The 25,342-nt window shown below is 44.0% G+C and overlaps 1 protein-coding gene across 2 annotated transcripts in view; it reads left to right on the top strand.

The window, feature by feature from the left end:
- The window catches only part of ADAM22 (ADAM metallopeptidase domain 22), a 1,118,190-nt gene that overhangs the window by 95,627 nt on the left and 997,221 nt on the right, over positions 1-25,342 (top strand). For both annotated transcript variants that reach the window (XM_069211564.1, XM_069211563.1), the window contains exon 3: positions 3,475-3,551. In XM_069211564.1, coding sequence (XP_069067665.1) covers positions 3,475-3,551 — 77 coding nt within the window. The remainder of the gene's footprint in view (positions 1-3,474; positions 3,552-25,342) is intronic.

Below are 25,342 nucleotides of genomic sequence, written 5' to 3'. Positions count from 1 at the left end.
ACTTATCCCACAGGCACACACAAGTAATGTGATCAGGAATAAAGCCTGTGTGTCCCAGAAAAGAAGTAATGGCGTCCTAATGGATACGTCGGACAGCCCTTGTGTGTTAACAGATTGTGCCAATGATGTGGTCTGTGTGAAGGCTGTGGTAGTGTCCAAGCGGTCAAGAGTCACTATCATTACATCATTGAAGTTCCCACCCACAATTTATAGGGAGGGAGATGCCTCAAAAGGATATCTGTGATCTTGCCCAGAGTATGTGCTTGCAGTGGATGCAGACATAGACACTCAAGAGGATAATCTCTGTACGTCCTCAGCTGCCCTGTACTCCCACATACTCCCATGGGGTTCGCTCCATATTTTTGTCACTGTAAATGCTGGGGTTCTTTTTGATTACAATTGCCTCTCCTCTGGACCCAGAGGTATACCTTCAGTATGCCAGGGTGATGAATTCCCACCAGAACTGACAATCTTTTCCCTTGCAAATGTGTCTCCTTCAGGAAGACCATGTCTGGTTGAAGACTCTTGATATACTGGGCCACCAGGCCCTGTTTGATCTTGTTTGCCAGGCCATTGATGTTCCAGGTCAGGACCATAAAGCCTGATTCACCTATGGGTCCAGACTAAACCATGGTGGGACCAAATGGGGATGTAAACTAGTGTACTGCTGAGCAGAATAGTGTTTGTGCCATGCTGCCTGTCTGTTTCCTCCTAGAACAACAGATGTAAACGAAAGAGGCAACTCCCCCCCACAACCCTCACTGTCTCACTTCATCACGAAACCATATTACTTTAAAACAACTGTGCACCAGGAGATTAGGAGAGGTCTGTAGCCCACCACCCACCAAAACACAACCCCCTAATAAGCCAACTGAATACCTATTATTGCTATATTTTACTACTAAACAATCAGTCACAAGTGCAGTTACCTTGAAGGCAGTAGGGTCATGAATTGAATGGTGCAGCAGGTGCAGTAGCACAGGGGCCAGAAGTTCTTGGAAACCCACTGAACACCGATTATTCCCTCATTTTACTACTAAATAATCAGTCAGGTCCAATTACTTTGCAGGCACTAGGGTCATCATTTGAATGGTGCAGCAGGTGCATTGACACAGGGGCCAAAAGCTCTAGGAAACCCACTGAACACCGATTATTACTATATTTGACTACTAAATAAGGAGTCAAAAGTGCAGTTACCTTGCAGGCAGTAGCGTCATGATTTGAATGGTGCAGTAGGTGCAAGTGGCACAGGGGCCAGACGCTCCAGGAAACACACTAAACACTGATTATTGCTATATTTTACTATTAAACAAGAAGTTAAGTGCAATTACCTTGCAGGCAATAGGGTCATAATTTGAATGATGAAACAGGTGCAGTGGCAGAGGGGCCAAAGCTCTAGAAAATGCGCTGAACACCAATTATTGCTATATTTTACTACTAAACAAGCAGTCACAAGTGCAGATCCCTTGCAGGCACTAAGGTCATGATTTGAAAGATGCAGCAGGTGCAGTGGCACAGGGGCCAAAAGTTCTAGGAACCCCACTAAATACAGATTATTGCTATATTTTACTACTACCCTGAATTCGGAACCAGCTGTGGCTGAAATTGCACCACTTCCTAGAGACCATCTGCCGTCCCAGTGCTCCCTGTGGCATCGTGCGAACGCTGCTTTCTCCACTGCCGCAGCAGTGCTTCCTCACCCTTTCTCTCTCCCCTCATGGGCTTCCTTCCTAGCTGGCTTCCTCTTCTCCTCACCTAGGACACTGGCACACCTTAAAAATGTACTGATCACCTTTTTCACAGTATGGGCAGCTTATATAAATATCAGTTAAAAATTCTATTAAGTATTTCAGCTCTTTATAAGAACACCAGTTATATTGCACAAATACTCTTATTTTATGGCACTGAGGAGATTAAATGATATGGCCAGGATCACAGCATGTTGGGCCGATGCAGACACTGAAGCCCTGTTGCCTAAGTCATCAGCTCTTTCCGTTACTTCACATCTTTATTATAGTCCTCTGCAACATGTGCAAAAAACATTGACAAAGACAATAGATTTTGCATAGGTAAAAACTATTGGCTTTGCTAATGCTTGTCCTTTATTATTACATACATTACAATTTTGAAATACATACCTTAAGGATGTGCACTGTATGAACTTTTCTCCAACATTTGATTTTACTAAAATGTTGTCCATGTAGAATAGCAACCCAGGCCATCCAAAGGATGCACATAACTGACTTGTCTATTAGTTCACCATTGGTATTGTCAGCATGGAACGTTTCAAAATTCATGTTTAAAAACTATTCCTAAAAAATAAAATTAAAATAAAATAGTTGCACTGATTTAGTTTGATGTACAACTACTACTAAGATTAAACTGTTTTGCATGTGAATAAAATACATTTTGGGATTTGATTTTTTGAAGAGACTTTTCCCATTTTACACATTTGTTGCAGAATGTCTTTAAACATGAAGGTGGCCCAAAAGTGAACTGTGCAGACCACCCTAGTTACCTTCTTTGTTTCAGGTTGATTAACTTGTAAATAAAGCTAAATGAACACAAGAGCGACCTAAAATGTTCAAGTGAACCTGGGTTAAAATCTAAGAAAGCACACATTCAAGTGAAACTCACTTAAAGAAAAATATACACTAACGCAGAAAATCCTGCTACTGAGTTAATTGGTAAATTTAGAGCAATGGCCAAATCTAGACAGTTGACAAGTCTTTCAAAAACATCTCAGTTTTAGACATAGCAACCAGGATTCAGATGTGTAAAAAACAAACAAAAAAAAAACATTTTTTTTCATCACGTTTGCGGTGTCTTGCGAATCCTCTAACGGGGGAGTGGAGTTGCCCGGCTCAGTGTCTCGATCCACCCTGAGCAGGCTCCTGTGTCCCGCATGCCACGGCTCACACTCGTAAGTGGGACACTGGAGCTGGCATGAGGCTGTGTTCGAGTGGCTTCTTTCACTCCCTCAAAGTTCCACTTTGATAACTTACTGTTCGTGGGCGTTTCTTTCCTGGTCAAATTAGTTGTTATGTCTGACATGGAGTAAAATTAGCACGAGTCCTCGCTTAATTTCACAATACACCGTGGAAGGTTCCAGACCTCCTCCTTCACGCCTCAATAAAACACTAAACTGTATCTTTGCAATGCCTGGTTTACGGCTGAGGGGCGGGTTCCCTGCTCACGGGACTGTACCAGAGGAGTGTGGGTGTAGGCAGGTCACCCAGTGGTAACTCACCCAAGAGGGCCTTCATTAGTTTCTTTTGTAATGTGCTATACTATGCAGCATCTAAACACTGCAGGTTTTAGGAACAGCGGGGACTGTTTCGGTTTGATTACTCCGCGCCTGTGAAACTTAGCAGCGGGGCGAGAAGCACGCGCTAACCCTGGGCAATGCACGGCATGTTAGTACTGTGGGTGAATACTAAACAACTCTTTTTTTTTTTTCTTTTACAATTGCAGTCCGCGCACGTTGCCATGGCCAGTTTCCAGGTCGACGCTTTTGGGTCATCGTTCATACTAGATGTAACGCTAAACCAGTGAGTACATTCAGTGCATGCCTGCAGGTCATTAATAAGTGGATTGTTTTTTAAATATTGTTTCCTCTCATCTGTTTGCTATATATTTTTTTTAAGACAAGACCAATTAATTAGCTTTGCTTGACTGCACAATATTCCGATCCTCACGTTGCACAATAGGAGAAACGAAGTAGAAATAATAAATCTCTTTTCGAGTTTATAATCTTTATTTGACTGCTTTCGAAATATATGACCTGCTTAAGTCGTTAAACATTCAACATTACGCTCCATGTTCACCCTCTACATTCCTTTCATTATATTTTGGGCCACATTGCATAGGTGAGTTTTTAAAAAAAATAAGAAATCTTCCCATTGTAACATTGACAGAGATTTCTGACTTTTACCATATTCTTCCACGGCCTAGTGCACAAATCTATGCAAATGGCATTTTTTACTCATACTTTACTCCTCCTTGTCTACGCTCCCTCACTCCTGTGAAGTCTTCACAGAGATGACATGTGACGTTTGTTTCCAGTGTCTATTCACCTCGAAAATATTTTTCCAGATGGAGATACCCATGCCTGTAAACGTAATGTTAAAAGAAATGCGGTCCCTACTCTTTCCCACCCTAAGAACACATTTAATTTTGGTTCTTTCCATGTATTTCCATGGTAGGAATGGCTAGGCACAATTTGTGAATAACCCAAAAGTTGGAGCTGTATGGTTGTTCTGAGCACTTGGCATTGCTCACACCTCAACACCACCTCAACGACCTACGCGCACAAAATCTGGAAATCCGGATTCTTTGTAACAGGATTTGAAGCAGGCTCAACAGATGCAGGCACCCCTATACGTGCAAAAAAAAGTGTGTTATTAAAATATTTCAACTGCGCAGTATCCTATATGCTCATATGACAGCTGCCCTCTATCATAGTATTTCCATTCCCAAACAGGAAACAATTTAAGAGTATTTAAAAACACACACATGCTTCCCATCTGGGAAGACATCGGGAGAGCAGGCAGTGGTCTGCTGGACCCCGGGCATGATTCCCCTAGAAGAAGCTGTCTGATGGGGAGAACTTCCTCTTTGCAAATGGCACCACCCCACATTGGGAGCTAGTACATTTTCAACGGTTTGCAACTACAATTGTTGTCACAGATAATTGACACTTTACTGCGAATACCAATAAGGTGGGAGACGCCTATTTCAAGCCTTACTCTTGGCGATTAGGAATGCTTCAATAAGGTATTTTAAGAGTTCGCTTAACATTTCTAACTCATAAACTACCTTCAGTACATTGTAACTCACTACTTTGCTGTAACTAAGCTTGTGATTTATTAATTGTAGGGTTTGCAATGACAAAACAGCACCGTGCATCAGACTCTTTCAGACTAACTTAAAATTCTTCCATTAAAATTCTGAGGAAACACTTCTACTCAGTCCTAAAAAAGAATAGCTCTGTCCCCTCTAACTTATAACTAGGCTCAGCTCTAGATTATCCTCCCATTAAATGTCAAGCTTCAAATACATGGTTGGATGGCCTATGGCGTGGAGGGACTCGGTGTAGGACAATGTAGAACTATTATAAAGAAGAAAGATAGATTATGGGTAAGTAACCGGATCAGTTCTATTGTGTCTATGATCCATGTCACTACTTAGGGAAGGTATAGCAAGGGATACGAGCCCTGCATCATGCATCAAGGTGAAAAACTTCTGTTCTAAGGAATAGAACACTGGACCCCTGCCCAGCGAGTTCAGTGCCCTGAGCAGATTATTGATCCAGAGGGATCTCTACCCTGGCATTTGATAGAAGAGCATGGACAGCACATGCTTCCAAGCAGCACACAGAGAATACTTCTTACAAAGGATTTTGAGAAAACTCAGTGCTTGTTGGCCGAACTCAGGGGAATATTTATGAAAGAAATCATGCAGCGCAGTAAGTCAACTTGCTGCGCAGTAAGTCAACTTGCTGCGCTGTATGACAGGAAAAGCATAGAAATGTGCCGTTTTTAACATAATATAGTACAATTCTGTCTTTTCCCTGCACTGGCACGCAATGTGATGCCTAGCGCCAATGCAGGAACCGTTGCACCATGGTACAAGTGTGCCTGCGTTGCAGACAGAAATGTTTTTGTGAATGAAGAGACACCTTCCTGCACAAACACAATCCTCTGAGGATATCTGAAGATAGGTCTCCCCGTTACACCTCACCTAGGGAGGAGTAGCATTTTGACGTATTCCCAGGTCTTCCAGTAATGGTAAATCTGGGAATGCACTGAAATTCGTGGGTGGATTCGTAAGAACACCCACCCTACACCCATGGAATATCTTCCCATGGCAGAGCAATGCAAGGCAGCAGTTTGTACTGCGTTGTGTTACTCTGGATTTTTCAAGCCACATAGAGCCACTAAAGGTTGCTTTGCGTGGCTTGATAAATCTAACTTAAGAGTTGCATCGCTCTTGCACCTTGTTGTCTGGCACAATGGCGATGCAACTCTTTATTAAATACACCACTCAGATCCTCGGACTTTCCCTTTGCCAAAATCTTCAATTGTAGTTGTCAATACTGAAAAACTACAAATGGAGCAATCCTTAGGGTGGCAAGTAACACAAGCGGACTATAAGAAAAGAAAGCAGAATTCTTATGGGTACGTGTGAATACAGTCCCCTATTATCATAATAATATAGGGGTGGGTAGACTTCAAGCATTGTGGACAATCTTCAGTCAGGATGAGGGACTTTGCCTCCACATTCGGAGATTCTATGCTGCCTGGTAGTACCGCCCACCAGCCTGTGACTGGAGACTACATACCTTCAAATCCTAGACTTGAATTAAAATAAAGGCAAGCAATTGGAGCTTCTGCCAGAAATCTGTCCCCAAGCCAAAGCTCTAATTCAGAATGTCGAAAAAAAAAATGAGGAGTGGACTGATTGTATTAATTACAACTACTGGTAATTACTTGGGCTGCATTCCACTACATCATTGTTTTTCCCACCATGCCACCGCAGACATGTCCCTGCTATTTACAAATCAAGCTTTGTCCTGCTCCAATAGGAACAGTCTAGCCTGATCTTCCAGGCCAGATCCCCTCTGAGTGGGAACACAAGCAACTCCACAGAGGCTGTGGCATATTTGGGTTTATTTCAGCCTGCGCTAACACGTAGCTTTTGAAATAATTGTTTTTCGAAGGCTATACTAATAAAGTCATTACCTAATAGACCATGTGTGCCTATTGTGGATGGCTACAGGTAGCGTATGCTGACTCCTGGTTTATCATTATGAGGTATGTTGTAAGCTTTCGTGACAACCAAAATGGGACACCTCGGAACCGGTGAGATAGAGTCAAACATAACACCCTTAGGGGAAGGACGACTCTTCGCTAGCCTGGGTGCAGAAGACAGCGAATCAAAATTTTTTGTGAATCCAACTATAGAGCTATATCTCCATAGTCGAGGGCTCATAAAAAGATAAGACGATAGAGGACTTAGATTCTTGTCTCAATAAAGGATTTGGAGCTGCAAAGGTGCAAGTGAACTACTAAAAAAAGCTGCATCCTTTGGAATTAGCGAGTACTCATTAAGTACAAAAAAATTAATCAGCTGCATGGTATTTAAACCTTCACAGAGAAGAGCCAAGCACTCTTATTCTGAGGGAGACCCTTCACTAAGATCCAGGGACGACCCCTTGTCAGATGCTGATTGAATCCTCCAAAAAAGGTAATAAGGACATTTTCATTAAACTGCTGACACAGCAGCAAGTCTGCAACAATAAAAGCCAATTTTCAGTCTTAAAAAACTGGGTGCGCTTGAGCAGTTGGTTTTTGGAGTGAAAACCATTTTTAGTTGCCTCGGGATAATATGCTTTGATGACCTATTCCATCCCGCCTAGCGTAAGAACTCAATGTCACCTGAGATCTGCCCTCAATTTCATTAGCTGAAAACATCTTGACCCTGCAGATGGAAAAGAACAATTCAGTGCTCCAGGAAGGAGAGAAAGCTCTGAAAAGCCCTACTATTACCAGTGGTCGAGCTGCAGGTGAATCTTTTAGGCACGCATTTCATGTTATCATCCTGATGACAGTGAACGTCTGGGATACCTAGAGACATCCTTACAGGAGTCTGAGTGCTGCACACCAACACATCTTATAGTTGGGAAATATTAATAGGATGAAGATGCTTACTCTGTTTTGGGGAAGATATTGTCTCACAGAATGTGGTGGGCAGTAACATGCACAACTGATCTGCACTCACTAAAGCAGAGTACTGGAGACAAAATTTGCTTCAAGATTTCCCCAATCCCCATCGCAGAAATGGAGTATGAACTTTGTGTTCACTAGTCTCTTTGACGGGGACTTCCTATATTTCCTACTTCGCCTGTCCATCCTTTGCTAGTGAGATTCCGTAAGAAAGGTGACCTGCGTAATGCCTTGAGTAGGCTATGGATGCGTATGCTCTCGCCTGCCATCTGCACAAGTGTGTTCTCCATCTATCTCATTGCGTATTCTCCTCTAGCTGCCCTTTTCTGTCAAGCCGCTATGGGCAAGCCGATCAGAGGGTTGGCATAAAACAGTGGTATAGTGGCGCTCTATCTACTCTGCCAGGCTTCCCTGGTCAACTGCGCCTGGTGTTGCCACAGCACCAAGCTTGTTAAAGCAGAGTGATGATGAACAATAGAGACCCTTTAGTGCTGGTGAGCTGCTAGCTACAGCCAGGGCATAGAAAATTCATATTATCATTCATAAAATGATTAAAAATTAAATTGACTCGCTTGCTTAGTTAAGAGTTGCAAAGAAGCACAGCTGTCTCCAATGGCAGCAAAATATTGAAGAGGTGGGATTAAGATAGAGCCTATTAAGAGAACAGTTGTGGACTAATGGCTAGACTGCTGACTTTGGAACCCAAGGTTCTGGACTCAAATCCCTGTCTTGCCAGGTCGGACAACTCGCTTAATCTGTCTATGCCCAAAAAGTATATGAAGTTCAATTTTAATATTTGAAGTGTAATTCAAAGATTTTCTTGTATAGTTTTCCAGCACCTCGCATAATGTACAGTTCTCTGTCGATCCTTGGCTTGGGTGGTCCTATGTACAAATATATTAGAAGAGGTAGAACCATCCTTTTAAAAAAACAGAGAAGAAAGATACGTTTTCGGAATGCCATTTTTTTTTTAACTTAGGGGCAAAGTGAATTTCCGCAGCAGAATATGGTACCAGAATGTCGAGTTTTAAATGTTGTACTACCAAAATATCGTAGCATGTATATCTACAGTCTACTAAAGAACACATCTATGTATACTGACAATATAATTCATCAAATTACAATGATGTGACTTAAGAACAGTAAATAGATTTTGAATTATAAGCACCTATCTTGCTGATATTTTGGCCATCGACATTTGTGCCACGATTCTGACATGTAACCCCTGGGCGTGGGTGCAGACACAACTTCCTAGAGAGAAGTATGTGACGAGGAAGATGGACGATGTGGTACTGGGGAAACGGATGATGTGATAATGAGAAGATGGACGAGCTAGTAATTGGCAGATCCCCTTTCATCACACTGGAACTTTGATTTAATCATTCTATCTGGCTTACTTTTACTTGCTCGCTTTGACTGGATGTTGGAGTTTAAGTGTAGGTAATCAAAGGAAATGTTATATAACTGTTCCCCCATGATTTAAATGAGGAATGCATTTGGAAAGGAATGCTTCATATGATTAGAAGACTTTCATTTTAATTGCAGACATAGACGTGTTGTTGGAAGCTTTAAACTTACCTTATTCTTTTCATAGGTTGTTTATTTCATTTAAATAATTTCTTCATAATGTGTTCGGATTTCATGAGAAGAGTTCACTTTTACGAGCCACATGTAGCATACAAATATTTGGAGACAGAAATTAATTTCAACTCTTTTTTTGTTCAAGCTCAAGTGAGGCTCATAATTAATGTGTTCATATGAAAGGAACCGGAGCAACAGATAAGTTAATTGGAAAACACTCTAATATGCAAAACATTTAGCAGCGTTTTTAAAAGAAAAGGTCAAAACATAAGATTTTTTGTAACTTGTAAACAAGGCTGATTGTTTGGTTATTATACACTGAAAACATCTGCCTTCACAAACCTTCCAGCCACCTCTTCTGGTTCAGACTCCTTCCTGCACCTGGGAAACTAGACCCAGCAGACAAGCCTTCTCCTACATCTCCCCTAAAGCGTGGAATGACCTGCAGCTACATGTAAGAGCCTCCTCCTAACTTACTGAATTCCACAAGAAGCTGAAGACCTGAATGTTCGAGCAGTCCCTCTAGGCCCTGAGTGTGGCTAGATTCACAACTGCTGAGCGTGGGGATACCTTCGTGGGCGATAGTGCGCTCTATAAACCTGCCTAACATAACAATAAATGAACACCTCCAGTACTACTAATACTCATTAAAAAATGCAAAAGAACCAAAAGCATTGGAAATATATGCAGATCACTTTTGTACCTCTTTAAGTAATTTGATTTTTAGCTTTCTCACACAGAGTAACTGTATTCATACATTCTGGTAAGATTATGAGAAATGTGCTTACCTGGGCCTTCCCAAGGAGAGCATCCACCGCCTGCAAACAAACGTACTGTAACTAGATCTTTGTTGAATCACCTGCACCATCTTCATTGGTTACCACTAGAAAAGTGCGCCATCTTTCAAATATAACATGAAACTGATCTTACGTTTCTGATACAGAAATTCTGCAAATATGTCCCCATCCTACATATCAGGTCCTGAAAGAGAGGACAATCTTGAAACTACATTAGTTATTCACTTCAAATGGCATGTCACAGTCTTCCATGGTTGCGGCGTGCACCTGTAGAATAAACTCCCTTTGAAAATCAGCACCGATCCCACACTATTCAAATCCAGGAAAACACTGAACACCTCGCTGTTTTCATGCAAAGACTTGCTTTTGTGAAATTCACAGACCTAGCCTGGTGCAACATCCGTCGGCACCAACTGACTCCTTTAAAGTATATGCCTGTGCCATAAATTAATACTTATACCTCATTAAAGCTTTGTTTTGCATGGCACATCAGCACAGACCTAGGACCAACTGTTGTTGTTTGAACGTTTCTTTTGTATTTAGGAGTTTCTCTAAAGGTTTCTCTTTTTGGAGTACGTACTGTGGTACATTTTGATGTGACTAATAATATAAGCACCACCCTACTGAGTGGATCTTAAGTCACGTAATGTCTTGTAAAGCATGCATCACATTCTGTGCAGTTCATTCAGGGCAGGAGTAGAAGTCAAAAGTAGTCCTAGAAAATGATTTAATAGCAGCCCTATTTGGCATTCAGCAAGTGTAGTGCACCACAGGTCCAGGAGCATCGGTGGATGATCTCCCCCCAGGATTGTTTTTTAACATAGAACCATGCATACATAGAATAAAGTGCACTCTGCAATACATCTAAAGGCGATTAAAAGTCACTGAGGAGTTCCTTAAACATGCAGAGGAATGCCAAAACATAAAATTCATATGGAATTGTAGTCTGAAATAGAACACGCCAGTAAACATCTAGAACCTGATTCAGAAAGATAAACGTACACTTTCATGTACTTTTACTATTACCATTTTTTGTTTTTCACCCACTACAAGTGTAATTTGCTGATAGCAATTTTTTGACTGCCAAGACTCCTCTCTTGTGCAGGAGACTCCACACATGAAAAGATAGGCTATCCTATGTTTTTATGAGCAAAGTTCTCTGTCCCGACTTTTACAGGGACAATGGGAAGGGAAGGTGTCTTGGCAGGTAAGATCTGTTGCTATCTTGTCTAGTATATTAAAAGGATAAGCTGGACCATGCTTTTGTGTATAAGTTTAATGTTGTTGTGTGGCCAATTTTGTGTTGTCTGACCAGTGTTTTAGATGGTACCCATGATGACCAGGTTGGGAAAAGCCAACTTTTAACCAGTCTTCTAAATTACAAATGATTGTTGTTGATTTTTACTGGGAGGCAGCTCCCTAATTTGGCACCTGCTATGGAGAAAGCCGTACCTCTGACTCTTTTTCTTTTTTTTGTATGAAATAATGATACATGGTGGTGCTTGTCTAGAGCGTAAATTTCTAGGTTGGGAGTATTTGTTGATTTTCGTCTAGTGGAATTCAGGACCTTTATTCTTTATCACCTTGAGAGTGATGTTTAATGTTTGAATTAAGATCTTCTTGCAGCAGGTAACCATTCAAGAGTCTTTAGAGGAAGGGAGATGTTTGTGCAAAGTCACAAATGGGGAAAATGAGATGTGTCTTCACAGTGAAGAAAGCTTATTTTGGTAGTTTGTCCATTTCTGCATTCAATGGGAGTGCATAGTCCATAATATTTTCAAACTTCTGCACTTGTTTTGATATTTTTGGGGGTGGTCCTAATTCATCTGGCTAGAATGGTAATGGATCATAACTTATCCACCCTATACAATAAGTATTTTGATTTTCAATGTATTCACTTTAAGATAGTTCCATGCTATTCATTGGTTTTGGGCTTTGAGGCAGTTTTGGAATTTTAAGTTTTCATAGTTCTTTGGTGTTTTCCAGTTTGATAATTATTTGTGTGTTGTCTGCATAATTGTACCAGGTAATGTCACGATTATTGATTAGCTCCACTGATAGTTTCATATGTACATTGAAAAGAGAGGGGAGATGATAGATCCTTGGGGAACTCCAGTTTTTATTTTTTAAAGTGTAGAGAAGCGGGTAAGCATATATAATGCTATTCCAAGATAGGATGTGATTCAAGCAAGAAGTATACCATCAATTCTGGTTTCTTTGAGTCTGAGAATTAGGATATGAAGGTGAACAGTGTCAAAGGCTCAGGGAGCTGCAGAAGTAATTCTGCTATACTGTTTTAATCAAGATTTCTTTTGGGGGTCATTCTATATAGCGAATAGGGCAGATTCTGTGCCTGTTCACATGCGCAATCCTGCTTGACAGTCTGACGGTAAACATTTGTGTTTGAAATTGGGTTACTCGTTGAGGGGTGAAACCCTACTCAAGCAGCAACCACAATCTTTGTCACGGTGAAACATAAGCAAACCCTAAATTAACCTGTGTTCAACCCTCTGGTAGCTTGGTACAAAAGCAGTCAGGAAAACACAAAAAAAAAAAATCCCACACTGATTTGGAAAAATAGAGTAGCATTTAATAAATTATGTGAGACCAAAAATACAAAAACCCAATTTGTAGAACTAGTTATATGTAATTTTGATGATTTCAGGAAAGCTTCTAAAACCACCAAGCATCACTCGTGGTTATCTGGTCATGTGAGATCACGTAAAACTCACAAGTTCAGAGTTATCTTCCAAAGTCCAGCATGAAGAGATCCGTTCATGGTGAAGGAAGCTGTCATAAGCAGGAAGAGTGTCATGGATAGTCGTCGATGTAGCGCACAGATCCTGTTGGGCATTACGGACAGTCGTTTCTGGAGGTTTGCGTTGGTGATCAGCACAAGCTGTCAATACTGTAGCCTAAATTGCAGATCTCACGCTGCTGGGCGCGCTAGCAGTCGCTATGGCGCAAAGGGTTGGGTTTTCCAGAGCTTTGTATTGGCGAGCGCCGTAGACAGCAAGACCAAAACTTCAGGATTTCTTCTTTTTGGGCAGAGAGCTCCACTGACGCCACACCCCAAGGGTCTAGGACCTGAGTAACACCTCTTGGGGATCAGGTATTCACTCTAGCAGAGGCCAGCAAGGCTCAGACAGATCCAGTAGGCAGCAGGTCAGCTGGGCAGATGCAGGGAGTCCTCTGGAGCTTGTTATGTCCCTGTAGCTCAGAACAGGAAGTCAGTCAGTTGCTGTGAGGGCAAGTATTTCTTATCATAGCCCTAGTGTTCCCACTCTGTCATGTCCCAGTATATTTCATACCAGATTTGTATAATGACAGGACTTGGATTGGAGTGGGAGGGCTTAAGAAACAGTGTAAAGGAAGTAGTTTTTTTATGTCAGAATTAGGAAGTGAATGCTTCTAACTTTGATTGCCTTATGAGATAATGGGAATACCAGCTCTGAATTGTGATACCAATAAAGTGTTCAGCTGGATCCTTCTGCTTTTCATCCAGTGCCACTGGCTGTGATTCCTAAATGGTGTTTCCATATAAACATGATTGTTCTAGTAATGGAAAAATAAAGGCAGTGCATGCATTATGGATGACATATTCTTAAAATGCTCCAAATGGGGTCCACATAGCAAATAAATACCAAGAGGTGGTACTGTAACTTAGCTATATTGGATGTGAAAGAGAATGAATGCTTCCGCTAAGGTTGAAGGTTGGATAGATTCTCAGTTTGAGACATGTGTCTAATAAACTTGTAGCTTAGTTGAATATGAGAGCCTTCGAGGCAGGCCTGAAGTAAAGCTTGTCAGCAGGTTCGTATGTTCAGAGATGAAAAGCGTGTGGTGAGTAAACTACAGTGTGCTAAATTTAGGGTGGCAAAGAATATGAAATAGTGATTCTTCATGATACTCGCACAATCAACAGATTTTGGGGGTCATTCTGACCCTGGCGGTCGGTGGTGAAGCGGCGGTAAGACCGCCAACAGGCTGGCGGTCTTTTTTCATGTATTCTGACCATGGCGGTTACCGCCATGGTCAGCCGCCGCTTCACCGTTCTGACCGCCACGGCGGTAACGACCGCCGGGCTGGAGACCTGGGTCTCCAGGCCGGCGGTCGTCACATACCGCCGGCGGTATTCCAACCCGCCTGACCCCGGCTTACCGCCATGGATTTCATGCGGTTGGGGACCGCCATGCAATCCATGGCGGTAAGCACTATCAGTGCCAGGGAATCCCTTCCCTGGCACTGATAGGGGTCTCCCCCACCCCGACCCCGACTCCCTCCCCTACCCCCCCCCCACCACCCCTGCCACCCCCAAAAGGTTGCAGGACCCCCGTCCCCCACCCCGATACCCAACATATACACACACATACACACATACAGGCACGCATCCATGCACATACACACACCCCCGCGCATTCATGCACCCATCCATGCACATACACACACCCCCCGCATTCATGCACGCATCCATGCACATACCCACACCCCCCGCATTCATGCACGCATCCATGCACATACACACACCCCCCCGCATTCATGCACGCATTCACACGCCCCCTCAATATACACATACGCACACCCCCATGCACACACACAACTCACAACACCCCCCCACCCCCCTTCCCTAGCGGACGATCACCTTACCTGTTCCTGGTGATCCTCCAGGAGGGAACGGGCAGCTCCGCCGACACGCCAACAGAACACCGCCACAGCGAATCACAGGTCGTGATTCGCTGGGCAGTGTTCTGTTGGCGTGGCAGTGGAGGTGGAGCTACCTCCACTTCCCCGCCTGCCGCCAGTATGGCTGTTGGCGGCTCTTCGTCTGGAAACGGGCGGAGCGCTGCCAACAGTCAGAATGGCCCATGCGGAAGACCGCCAGCACTGGCGGTCTTCCGTACGGCGGTCCCTTGGCGGTCTATTGAAAAGACCGCCGAGGTCGGAATGACCCCCTTTATCTTTGAATTTCAGCACCTACAGGGGAGAATTGGTCCTATTTAGGGAAGATGCCAAACCAGTACTGTAGTAATTTCCTTTTCAGTTTTAATGAAAAAGACTGCTCTAAGTGGAGTCCCTCATTTGTGTTAAAAAAGGGCATTACTGTCCAAGTGTGCCATTGGGTGCTAAACAAGATTCATTCCATCCAGAGCAGCAGAAAGTTGTTTGCAGTTGGTATTTACCAGTCTCTTGACTAATGGATGGCTTAGTTGGAGTGACCATACCTCTTGTAAGATCAGGTCTTTCCAATCAATACATTGGAAGGGTCTGCCATTGATTCTTGCATTCTAACTCAGTGGCGGGCCAGGAATGGGTGGAGGGGCAGCGTGTGGAGTTGGAGGGAATACAATAACATTTTTCATAAAAACTTATCTGCCGCTGCTGGCTCTCCATTTTCCTTTGCTCCCGTCACAGGTTCTTCTATTGTTGCTCCCCTCCCTACCCAATCCCGACATTTCTCCGGTGCTGTTACTCAGCATGAGAGAAGCACCAGCATTGGCCTCAGAGGGATGAAATGCCGCTCAGTGAGGGAGTGGGAGCCTGTGCTTTGTCTCCACCCAACTGTGAAACACAGCTCGGATGGAGAGTTCTAAGTGCGCATGTTAGTTTGGCCTGCCGTATTAGGCCGGCAAAACCAATATGCACACTTGGAGTGCACCTAGCACACCTCCTCCCCCTGCTGACACAGAGGATGGCCCACCATACCCTAGTTAGCAGACTGGCTAAGCGGAAAAATAAAATGTGAATAAAATTATTTTATTTTACTTTTTGCTGCCTTTCTGCAGTGGGGTACGCTCCTCAGCTATAGCAGAGGGCCGCCCCTGTTCCGACTCCTTGTTCTTATATCTTACAAGATGCAATGACAGTGCATTTTCTTTGCTATATCCTATTTTATGCACCAGTTTACAGTAAATGTTGAATAATCTTAGCCCTGTTTATGAGGAATTCAAGCTTGATTTGCAACAGGGCTGAGTTCGGAGGAGACCTAAAAACATGACCAGATTATATAAATTAGATGACCAATGTGTTTGGTGACTAATGAGGGATGTATGCTAATGTTGGCAGGTTTTTTTTCTTCATCACCTGTAGAGGAGCAGAGATTGATAGGATTTTGAGTTTTGCTCATATCCAAAGGGCTGGCTTTTTGAGTTAATGAGTTCTTGTGGGGTCGCAAGGGTTCCCAAATCATCTAAAAGTATTCACAAGTGATTGTATATGTGTGCTGTTTCCATTTTCCAGTTGTGAAAGTACTAGGCACATTTTTATTTTCCTCCCTATTACCATTGCTTTCATTTTATCACTGTTATATTCTATTTTTTTATATCACAATCAAAGCTTAAACAGGCTAGTGATCTTTGCAGACCCACAGGGGTTTTACTGAGTAAGATCAGGTCATTTGCACACTGCTAGATCACTGCTAGATCGGCAGAGGTTCGTTAGAAAGTTTGGGCAGAACTACCAGTATCAGAGAGCAAAATGGTGTTGGCGTAGCGGAGAGGCTCGTAAGCCCCGCCCATCGGAACCAAGCACCAAGCACACAGCCGTTGCCGCTTCCCCTGTCGCTGAAACCACCGCACCGCAACGAGGATCGCCTTCGCCAGGAACCCGGCGCACAGCCACTGCTGTGGCTGCAATGAGGATCGCCCCCGTTCCTTCGGAAAAGAACGCAGGGGCGTCCGGCCGTCATCTTTTTTAGTTGGAGAAATGCGGTCAACGCGGTCAATGCTGAATTGGCGTTTGGAGTGAGGACACCGAAACGCCGCGTGGCGGTAGGAAAAAAAGAACTTTCAAAGTTCAGGGAGTTATTTTGAGCTGGTAAGCGTGCGGGCCCCCTAGGAGACCCCTGGACTTTGTTGATGTTTCAGGAAAGCTGTGAAAAAGGTTTTATTCTGGCTTTCATCTAAGGGGAGAAAGGGCTCGAGGAACCTGGGATATCCTTCTGGCTCAAAAAATTGATTACTTGTGGAGCTGCAGCAACCAGGCACATGGAGGACGGTAAATGATAGCTTTCCAAAAATGTGCACAGTAACCAACTAGTTTCTTATTCTAAAAAAAAAAAAAAAGGGGGGGGGGAAGAGAGATGTATCAAATAGTTGTGGAATGTTTCTAAAAAAAAAAAAAAAAGGAAAAATTTTCTCTCCAACACTGATACAGATATATAGACATTGAGGATTGGCGGTTTCTTTTGACCATCAATTAAAGTACTTTAAACACAGGAGAACGATATCAGCTAATAGCATCGTATTTTCCCATTTGATACTGCTCTTTTCTCTCATTTCCGGGAAATAGAGGAGTGGGGCTAAAACTTTTAAAAACAAATAAAATCAGGGGGGGGGTAAAAGAAGAACTGAAAGCCTTAGGGGGCTTTAATGTTGTCGGGCGTACAATGCAATGCATCTTGGCATCTGTTTACTCCCTCACGGCCTTTTGAGGAGTGTGATTGAACAAACAATATCGGATGTGCTAGCGGCAGCGGCGGGAGTTACAAGATTTATTAGACTGTTATCTCATGCTGTAAAAACAAATATGGCACCCAAAACCATTCGGAATCTTGGAGACAAGAGTGAGGGAGTTAAGACGACACGTATTGGCAGGGATAAAGGAGAGACAGTAGGAGCAAATAAACGCTTGACGTCAATAACTGGGAAAGCGGCTGGGAAGAATACGTTGGGATTGATGAAAGATGCCAAGATGAGTGACAGTACTACCCCCCGTCGGAAATTAAGTTGAAAGGCAAAAGCCAGTCTACTATTACGGCTTTTCTTGCAGGCGGGGCGCAAGATAGTCTTCCTGTACATATAACCCCCTCCTCGGAAAGCAATGTGTTAGGGAAAGAACCTACTCCTCCATGTATAGTGACAAAAAGTCATGTATCGAAAATAAGGAATTCTTTATTAAAACCGCACAATATGTAGAGAGCCTTTAAGAGATTGAAGACAGTAACAGAGAGATAAGTGAAAAGGTGCTTGGTCTCCCCGGGAGCAGGCAGTCCCAAACGCAACAAGTTGATCAAAGTGAGCAGCTGGAGTGTCAAAGTAAGGAAGGAACTGTAAGTACATCAGGACCTACAGTAGAAAAGGACGACCTAACCAACCCTTTAGGAAGCCCTAAAAAAATGGGACAAAGTAACTGGAAAAGACCCCCAACTCATGGATTGGGGTAAAGATAGTAGCGATAAATTTTACTCCTTGACAGAAGAGTCCCATCTCAGTAGTGTCGATCGCAGTTTCAGTGAATCTGAAGGGAGTGAGACATCCAAGGCTGGCAAAAGTAATGAACTTACAGTACGGCAGTACCGACAACGGAAACTTGTTAAAACACGCCCTGGCTCTCAGGAGGGTTTTGAAAATGCAGCATCTGTGAGTGGTAGGACCTTAAAGTGGGACTATTCTGGTATTGGCCTAGCAGATATTCCTACCATTGGCACCCAGGGCCCTGTTAATGATAAAATTGAAATCGACACGGGCGCTTCTGCTGGTAACGCTGGCAACGCGTATGCGATGGGCACCGAGGCAGGGATCCTGCAGTCAATAAATAGTTCAATTAAAGAGCTGCAAACTGAGACTAGGATCGAAAGCCGGCGTGCAAGGATTGCTACAAAGAGACTGCAGGGGACGGTCCGTAAGGTAGCGAAATCATGTACGGAGATTGAAGCTAAGCTATGCTCAATGGAAGAAAGGATAGTGGCAGTTGAGGAGGATGTGGATACTCTTAAAGAGCAGAGCGCTGCGAGAGACGGACAACTGACGGATGTGATGTGGAAAATGGAAGATTTGGAAAATAAACAGAGAAGAAACAATCTTCGATTTCTGGGCATACCAGAAGGGCTAGAAGGAAGTAATATACAGGCGTATATGGTCAACCTTTTGCGTGGGGCCTTTCCAGAACTGGGGAATTGGGATTGGGATAACGAGCTGCAGCGGGTCCATAGGTTTCCGACAACTCAACGGGAGGGGGGTCAACGGGCAGATTCTAAATATGCAAGGGCGATTTTAGTCTATTTTGGGAACTATTTATTACGACAGGAGATAGCTGATAAAACTCGTCCTAATACCCCACGCTCTCTGGATGGGGTTACTTTCTTTACCCGCCCCAATTTTTGCCATGCCACTGTGGAGCAGAGATGGCGGCTTCGACAGCTCATTAAGCCATTCTTTGACAAAGGAGGGGAAGCATATTTGTTGGCCCCTGCTAGACTTAAAACAGTAATGAATGGAAAAGTGAAAGTCTTTACCTCAGAAATTAAGGCAAAAGAATATTTGATGGGGGTCAAGCAATAGAGTGTAGAAACATAGGGGAGGTAGAGGTGCTTAGGAGACTGGTGGGTGGGTGGGCCGATGTATACACGACACCAATATTCAGGCCATTGGTGGTCTGATTGCTCAACAGGGTGGGGGGCCAGTCCCGGGGAGGGAGGGAAGAAGCTGGGGAGGGGGAGGGAGGAGACTGGTCCGGGGAGGTGGAAGGGGGCATGGGGAGGGTTATGGGGAGGAGGAGAGGGATAGAGGGGGAGGGATGGGGGAAAAACGAGGGAAGAAAATGGAAAGGAAAGGATTAAGGGAAGTGAGAGAAATGGGGTGAAAAAAAAGAACCCCCCTTTCCTATCTCTCCCATTTATTCCCCCACCTCCTCTATTCCCCTCTCTCCCCTCTCCCACCCCTCCATTATCCTAACACATCCTCCATCTTGCTCCTGCCCTCTCCCCCATATCCCCCCCCCCCCACGACCCAGTCTCTCCAACTCCAATACTGCCCTCGGACACATATTCCACCCAGCCCACCTAGAGTGGCTGAAGAATTAAAAACCTTTAAGGCAGATATTTTTTGCCTACAAGAGACACATGTGGAATATAAAAATTCTGGGATCCTTGGTTCGCTTGGTATGAAAGTGATTGCTCGGTCAGAACAAGAGGCTAGAACTAAAGGAGTGGCAATCTTAGATCGGACCAATAAACTAAATATTACTCGGCAGAAGGCAGATACGGGCGGAAGATGGGTAATAGTAGAGTGTAGTTATGGACATAGTAGCTTTACATTATGCTCCCTATACGGGGTAGTTACGGACGACCCAATAGTTGTAGATACTCTTGCCATCGAGCTAACAGGATGGGCCCCTCCCTATATTATATGTGGTGACTTCAACTTTAATGGATCTTGGGAGGGACTACAGGATTTATTAGCACCCACAACTAAGAAGTATCAGGGGCGTAAACCTCGGGTATATAAGGCAATGGTTGCTATCCAGCAAGAATTAGGATTAGTGGATGCTTGGGTGAAACTGTGCAAGCCAGACCCTGGATATACTTATTATTCGGCCCCTCATGCGAAACTAGCACGACTCGATTATTTTTTAATCTCTCCCGTATTTCTGAAGCAGGGCAGGATTGAGTCATATTCACGGATTGTATCAGATCATAATCCTTTAGTTTTTGATTTAGAACTGGATGGGCTAGAACCAAAGGTTAGTAGATGGACATTTGAAAGAGGGCTCCTTAAGGACCCGGAATATTGTGAGCATATGAGAAAGTGGATAGTGGAATTTTTGGGGTTTAACCAGGGGTCAGCTTCAGTAGAGATAGTTTGGGATACCTTGAAAGCAGGAATTCGTGGTGAAACATTGAGTTTTAGTATTAAAAGGCAGAAGGATACCCAAGGTAGAATAAAAGAGTCCCAAGCGAAGCTGCGGGTGGCAGAAAGGCAACTGATTATAGCTATAGAAACTGGAGTCGATATAAGGAGGGCTCAGGAGGAAGTTGCTATAGTAAAAGCAGCAATGAACAAGGCTATGGCCCAAAGAATAGCGGAGAAATATCTAGCACAGTGTGCACAAGGGTATGAGTATGGAGAAAAAGCTGGGCGTTTGCTAGCGATACGGGCAAGCCAGAAAACAGCATCTGGGGTTATTAGAGAGATTAAAGACTGGCAAGGTCAGATAGTATCAGAAGTGGATGGAATTAGAAAGGTGTTCCATAGATATTATCAGGAATTATATAATGATATATCTGTATATCCGGAGGAAGAAATGTTGGAGTTTTTATACCCCATTAAGGTTGAGAAATTAGTTAAGAGTGACAATTTACGCCTGGGAGAGCGGATAGATATTTCAGAAATCGATATGGCAATGAGTGATCTACCTACTGGAAAAGCTACGGGGCCTGCCTCGATCCCTTTAGAATTCTATAAAGTTTTTTAAGTATTATTACTCCTGGTAATGGCAGAGTTGTTTATTCAGGTACAGAATGGAGGGGAAATCCCCCCCATCTTGGGATCTGGCTAATATAGTTATGTTTTTGAAGAAGGGGAAACCCCCGTTAAATCCGGCTTCATACCGCCCGATCACATTAATAAATAGTGATGTTAAAATATATTCAAAGATACTGGCCGCTCGATTATCGCTGGTGATCAAGAAGCTTGTCTCCCCTAGGCAGCATGGGTTTGTCCCAGGAAGAGATACTACTAATCATATCCAGAGAGTTCTAGCACTCTTTGATGCTACGGAGGTAGCAAAGGAACCTATGGCGGTCGCATTATTAGATGCAGAGAAGGCGTTTGACCGGGTGAACTGGAATTATCTGTGGTATGTTATGGAATATTATGGGTTAGGGAAGAAATTTATTGTAGCAGTAAGGGCTCTATATAGATCACCGGCTGTGAAAATACAATTAATGGGAGGACAATCCAAGAGTATCCTGATCAGGAGAGGTACTAGGCAGGGATGCCCATGTTCCCCCCTCCTGTTTGCTTTGTATATAGACCCTTTGCTCAGACAGTTGGAGGCAAATAGCAAGATTCCACCAATACATAGGCAGGGATGGGATACAAAAGTCTTAGCATATGCAGATGATATAGCCATATTAACGCCCTCCCCCGATTCAGCACTGAGAGAGGTTGAAGAGGTGACGACAAAATTTGGAAGGTTTTCTGGATACCTGTTAAATAGAGCTAAAACGCAGCTGTTGGCTAATCAATATACAAATACTAAAGACACTCGGAGGGTGGATCATGCAGTATATTTAGGTATTAATATTACACCAATGGTAGACGAAATTGTTAATTTGAATATAGATCCTATACTTGCGAAAGCCAGAGAAGATATGTGCAGATGGAATAATCTACATTTGACTATTGTGGGGAGGTGTAATATGGTGAAAATGATTTTCCTCCCCAAGCTTCTGTATCTATTTCGTGCCATACCACTGAGCTTTACTAATCTCAGATTTAAAGAGATAGAAAGAGTGATTATGAGATTTATTTGGGCATATGGTAAGTGTAGAAGAGCAAGCAAATTTATGTCTCTTCCTCGAGAAAGGGGGGGTTGGTCTTTACCGAATATAAAATTATATCAAATGGCAGCAGCTTTTCAGTACATGCGCCCATTATGGGGTCCCAAGAAAGAAGGAATCACGGAAGTGGATTGCCCCAATATATACGAGCTGCAGATAGGATCAGTAGCCAATGGGTGTCTGGTAACATATCATGAGCCTGGATATTATAACAAAACTAGATATAAGGTTTTGGGAGCTGCCTATAAGTGTTGGCGATTATGGTATAAGAAGAAAGGATTTGGTAGATGTTAGAAATGGGGTCCCTGGTTGACTGTCAGGTTACCCCCTGTTCAAGCAAAGACCCTCACTCTAGTCAGGGTAAAAGAGAATCACCCTCAGCTAACCCCTGCTTACCCCCTTGGTAGCTTGGCAGAGCAGTAGGCTTAACCTCAGAGTGCTAGGCGTAAAGTATTTGTACCAACACACACAGTAACTCAATGAAAACACTACAAAATGACACAACACAGGTTTAGAAAAATAGGAAATATTTATCTAAACAAAACAAGACCAAAACGACAAAAATCCACCATACACAAGTCAAGTTATTAATTAAAAATCAAAAAGAGTCTTTAAGTAGTTTTAAAAACACACTAGCGCTGCTAGAGTGAAAATGTACCTGGTGTGCGTCAAAAATAACCCCGCACGGGCGGGCGTGCGTCGAAAATAACTCCGCACGGCGGTACTCGAGTCAAAAATCCAGCCGCACGATGAGTTGACGATCCAGCCGCGCAGGTTGCGATCTCCCAGCCTCCGTCAGCGATGCTGCGCGTCGTTTCTCCTGCTCCGTGCGTCGATTCTTCGGTCGCGTTTCCTGCGAGCATCGTTTCTCAGCCACGGAGCTGACGGCGCGTCGTTTTTCAGCCGCCGATCGGATTTGCGTCGATCTTTTCCCCGCACGGCGCTCTGTGCGTGGATTTTCTTGTCTTTAGGCTGCCAGCTTCTCCTTTCAGGGTCCCAGGAACTGGATGGGCACCACAGGGCAGAGTAGGAGTCTCTCCAGAGGCTCCAGGTGCTGGCAGAGAGAAGTCTTTGCTGTCCCTGAGACTTCAAACAACAGGAGGCAAGCTCTAGATCAAGCCCTTGGAGATTTCTTCTCAAGATGGAAGGCACACAAAGTCCAGTCTTTGCCCTCTTACTCTGGCAGAAGCAGCACTGCAGGAAAGCTCCACAAAGCACAGTCACAGGCAGGGCAGCACTTCCTCCTCAGCTAACAGCTCTTCTCCAGGCAGAGGTTCCTCTTGATTCCAGAAGTGTTTCTAAAGTCTGTAGATTTGGGTGTCCTTCTTATACCCATTTTAGTCTTTGAAGTCACCTTTCTTCAAAGGGGACTCACACCTACTTGTGAAATCCTGCCTTGCCCAGGCAAGGCCTCAGACACACACCAGGGGGTTGGAGCCGGCATTGTTAGAGGCAGGCACAGTCCTTTCAGATGAGAGTGACCACTCCACCCCTCCCTCCTAGCAGAGATGGCTAATCAGGAAATGCAGGTTACACCCCAGCTCCCTTTGTGTCACTGTCTGGTGTGAGGTGAAAAACAACCCAACTGTCAAACTGACCCAGACAGGGAATCCACAAACAAGGCAGAGTCACAGAATGGTTTAAGCAAGAAAATGCTCACTTTCTAAAAGTGGCATTTTCAAACGCACAATCTTAAAATCAACTTTACTAAAAGATGTATTTTTAAATTGTGAGCTCAGGGACCCCAAACTCCACATGTCCATCTACTCTCTAGGGGAATCTACGCTTTAATCATATTTAAAGGTAGCCCCCATATTATCCTATGAGAGAGACAGTTCTTGCAACAGTGAAAAACGAATTTAGCAGTATTTCACTGTCAGGACATATAAACCACATTACTATATGTCCTACCTTATCCATACACTGCACCCTGCCCTTGGGGCTACCTAGGGCCTACCTTAGGGGTGCCTCACATGTAAGAAAAGGGAAGGTTTAGGCCTGGCAAGTGGCTACACTTGCCAAGTCGAATTTTCAGTGTAAAAATACACACACAGACACTGCAGTGGCAGGTCTGAGACATGATTACAGAGCTACTTATGTGGGTGGCACAACCAGTGCTGCAGGCCCACTAGTAGCATTTGATTTACAGGCCCTGGGCACCTCTAGTGCACTTTACTAGGGACTTACTAGTAAATCAAATATGCCAATCATGGATAAACCAATCACATACAATTTCACACAGAGAGCATATGCACTTTAGCACTGGTTAGCAGTGGGAAAGTGCTCAGAGTTCAAAAGCCAACAGCGACAGGTCAGAAAAAAATAGGAGGCAGGAGGCAAAAAGACTGGGGATGACCCTGCATAAGCAAAAGTCCAACACGACCCCCTACCAGCCTAAAGCCAGGGGAGAACAATCAATACCTTGATGTACTTCCCTGATTGGAGCGATAGAACAAGGACCCAGGCCCACAACAGCAGGGGCATGTTCCAGTTCTACGCCTTCCTGACTCCAGTTGGATCCCTCTGTCCATACTCTCAGGGCCCACTAAGCTAACCCATGGGGAACCCTTCTCCACATCTACAGACACCATCTGTGCAGCACCTAACTTTACTTTGCTCACAGATGAATTGCAACTGGCAGATAGTACCACCAGGGCCAACACAGTGGTGTTGCCCACTCCACCCCCGGGGTGTGACTCTCGTCCCCCCCCCAGGGGCAACTCTGTCCACCAGGACAGCAAGCCACGGTGACCCCTGACAACTGTCAGGGATGAGAGCCCGACCTCAGGCCTCTCTAACCACTGTGACTGTGGAGAGTGGGGGGCGGTAGCCCCAGGTGCCTGGCGCCCTTTGACCACTCTCTCTTCCACCAGGTCAGGGATGACACCATGAACCTGGCCTTCCAATCCAGGGTCTGTACCCTTAGATTGCACTGGGGCCAGGGGTGAGGCTCTTTC

The sequence above is a fragment of the Pleurodeles waltl genome, chromosome 10 (assembly GCF_031143425.1).
Source record: "Pleurodeles waltl isolate 20211129_DDA chromosome 10, aPleWal1.hap1.20221129, whole genome shotgun sequence".
NCBI classification, from domain to species: domain Eukaryota; kingdom Metazoa; phylum Chordata; class Amphibia; order Caudata; family Salamandridae; genus Pleurodeles; species Pleurodeles waltl.
The sequence above is the reverse complement of the archived record's forward strand: the minus strand, read 5'-3'. Positions and strand labels throughout refer to the sequence as shown.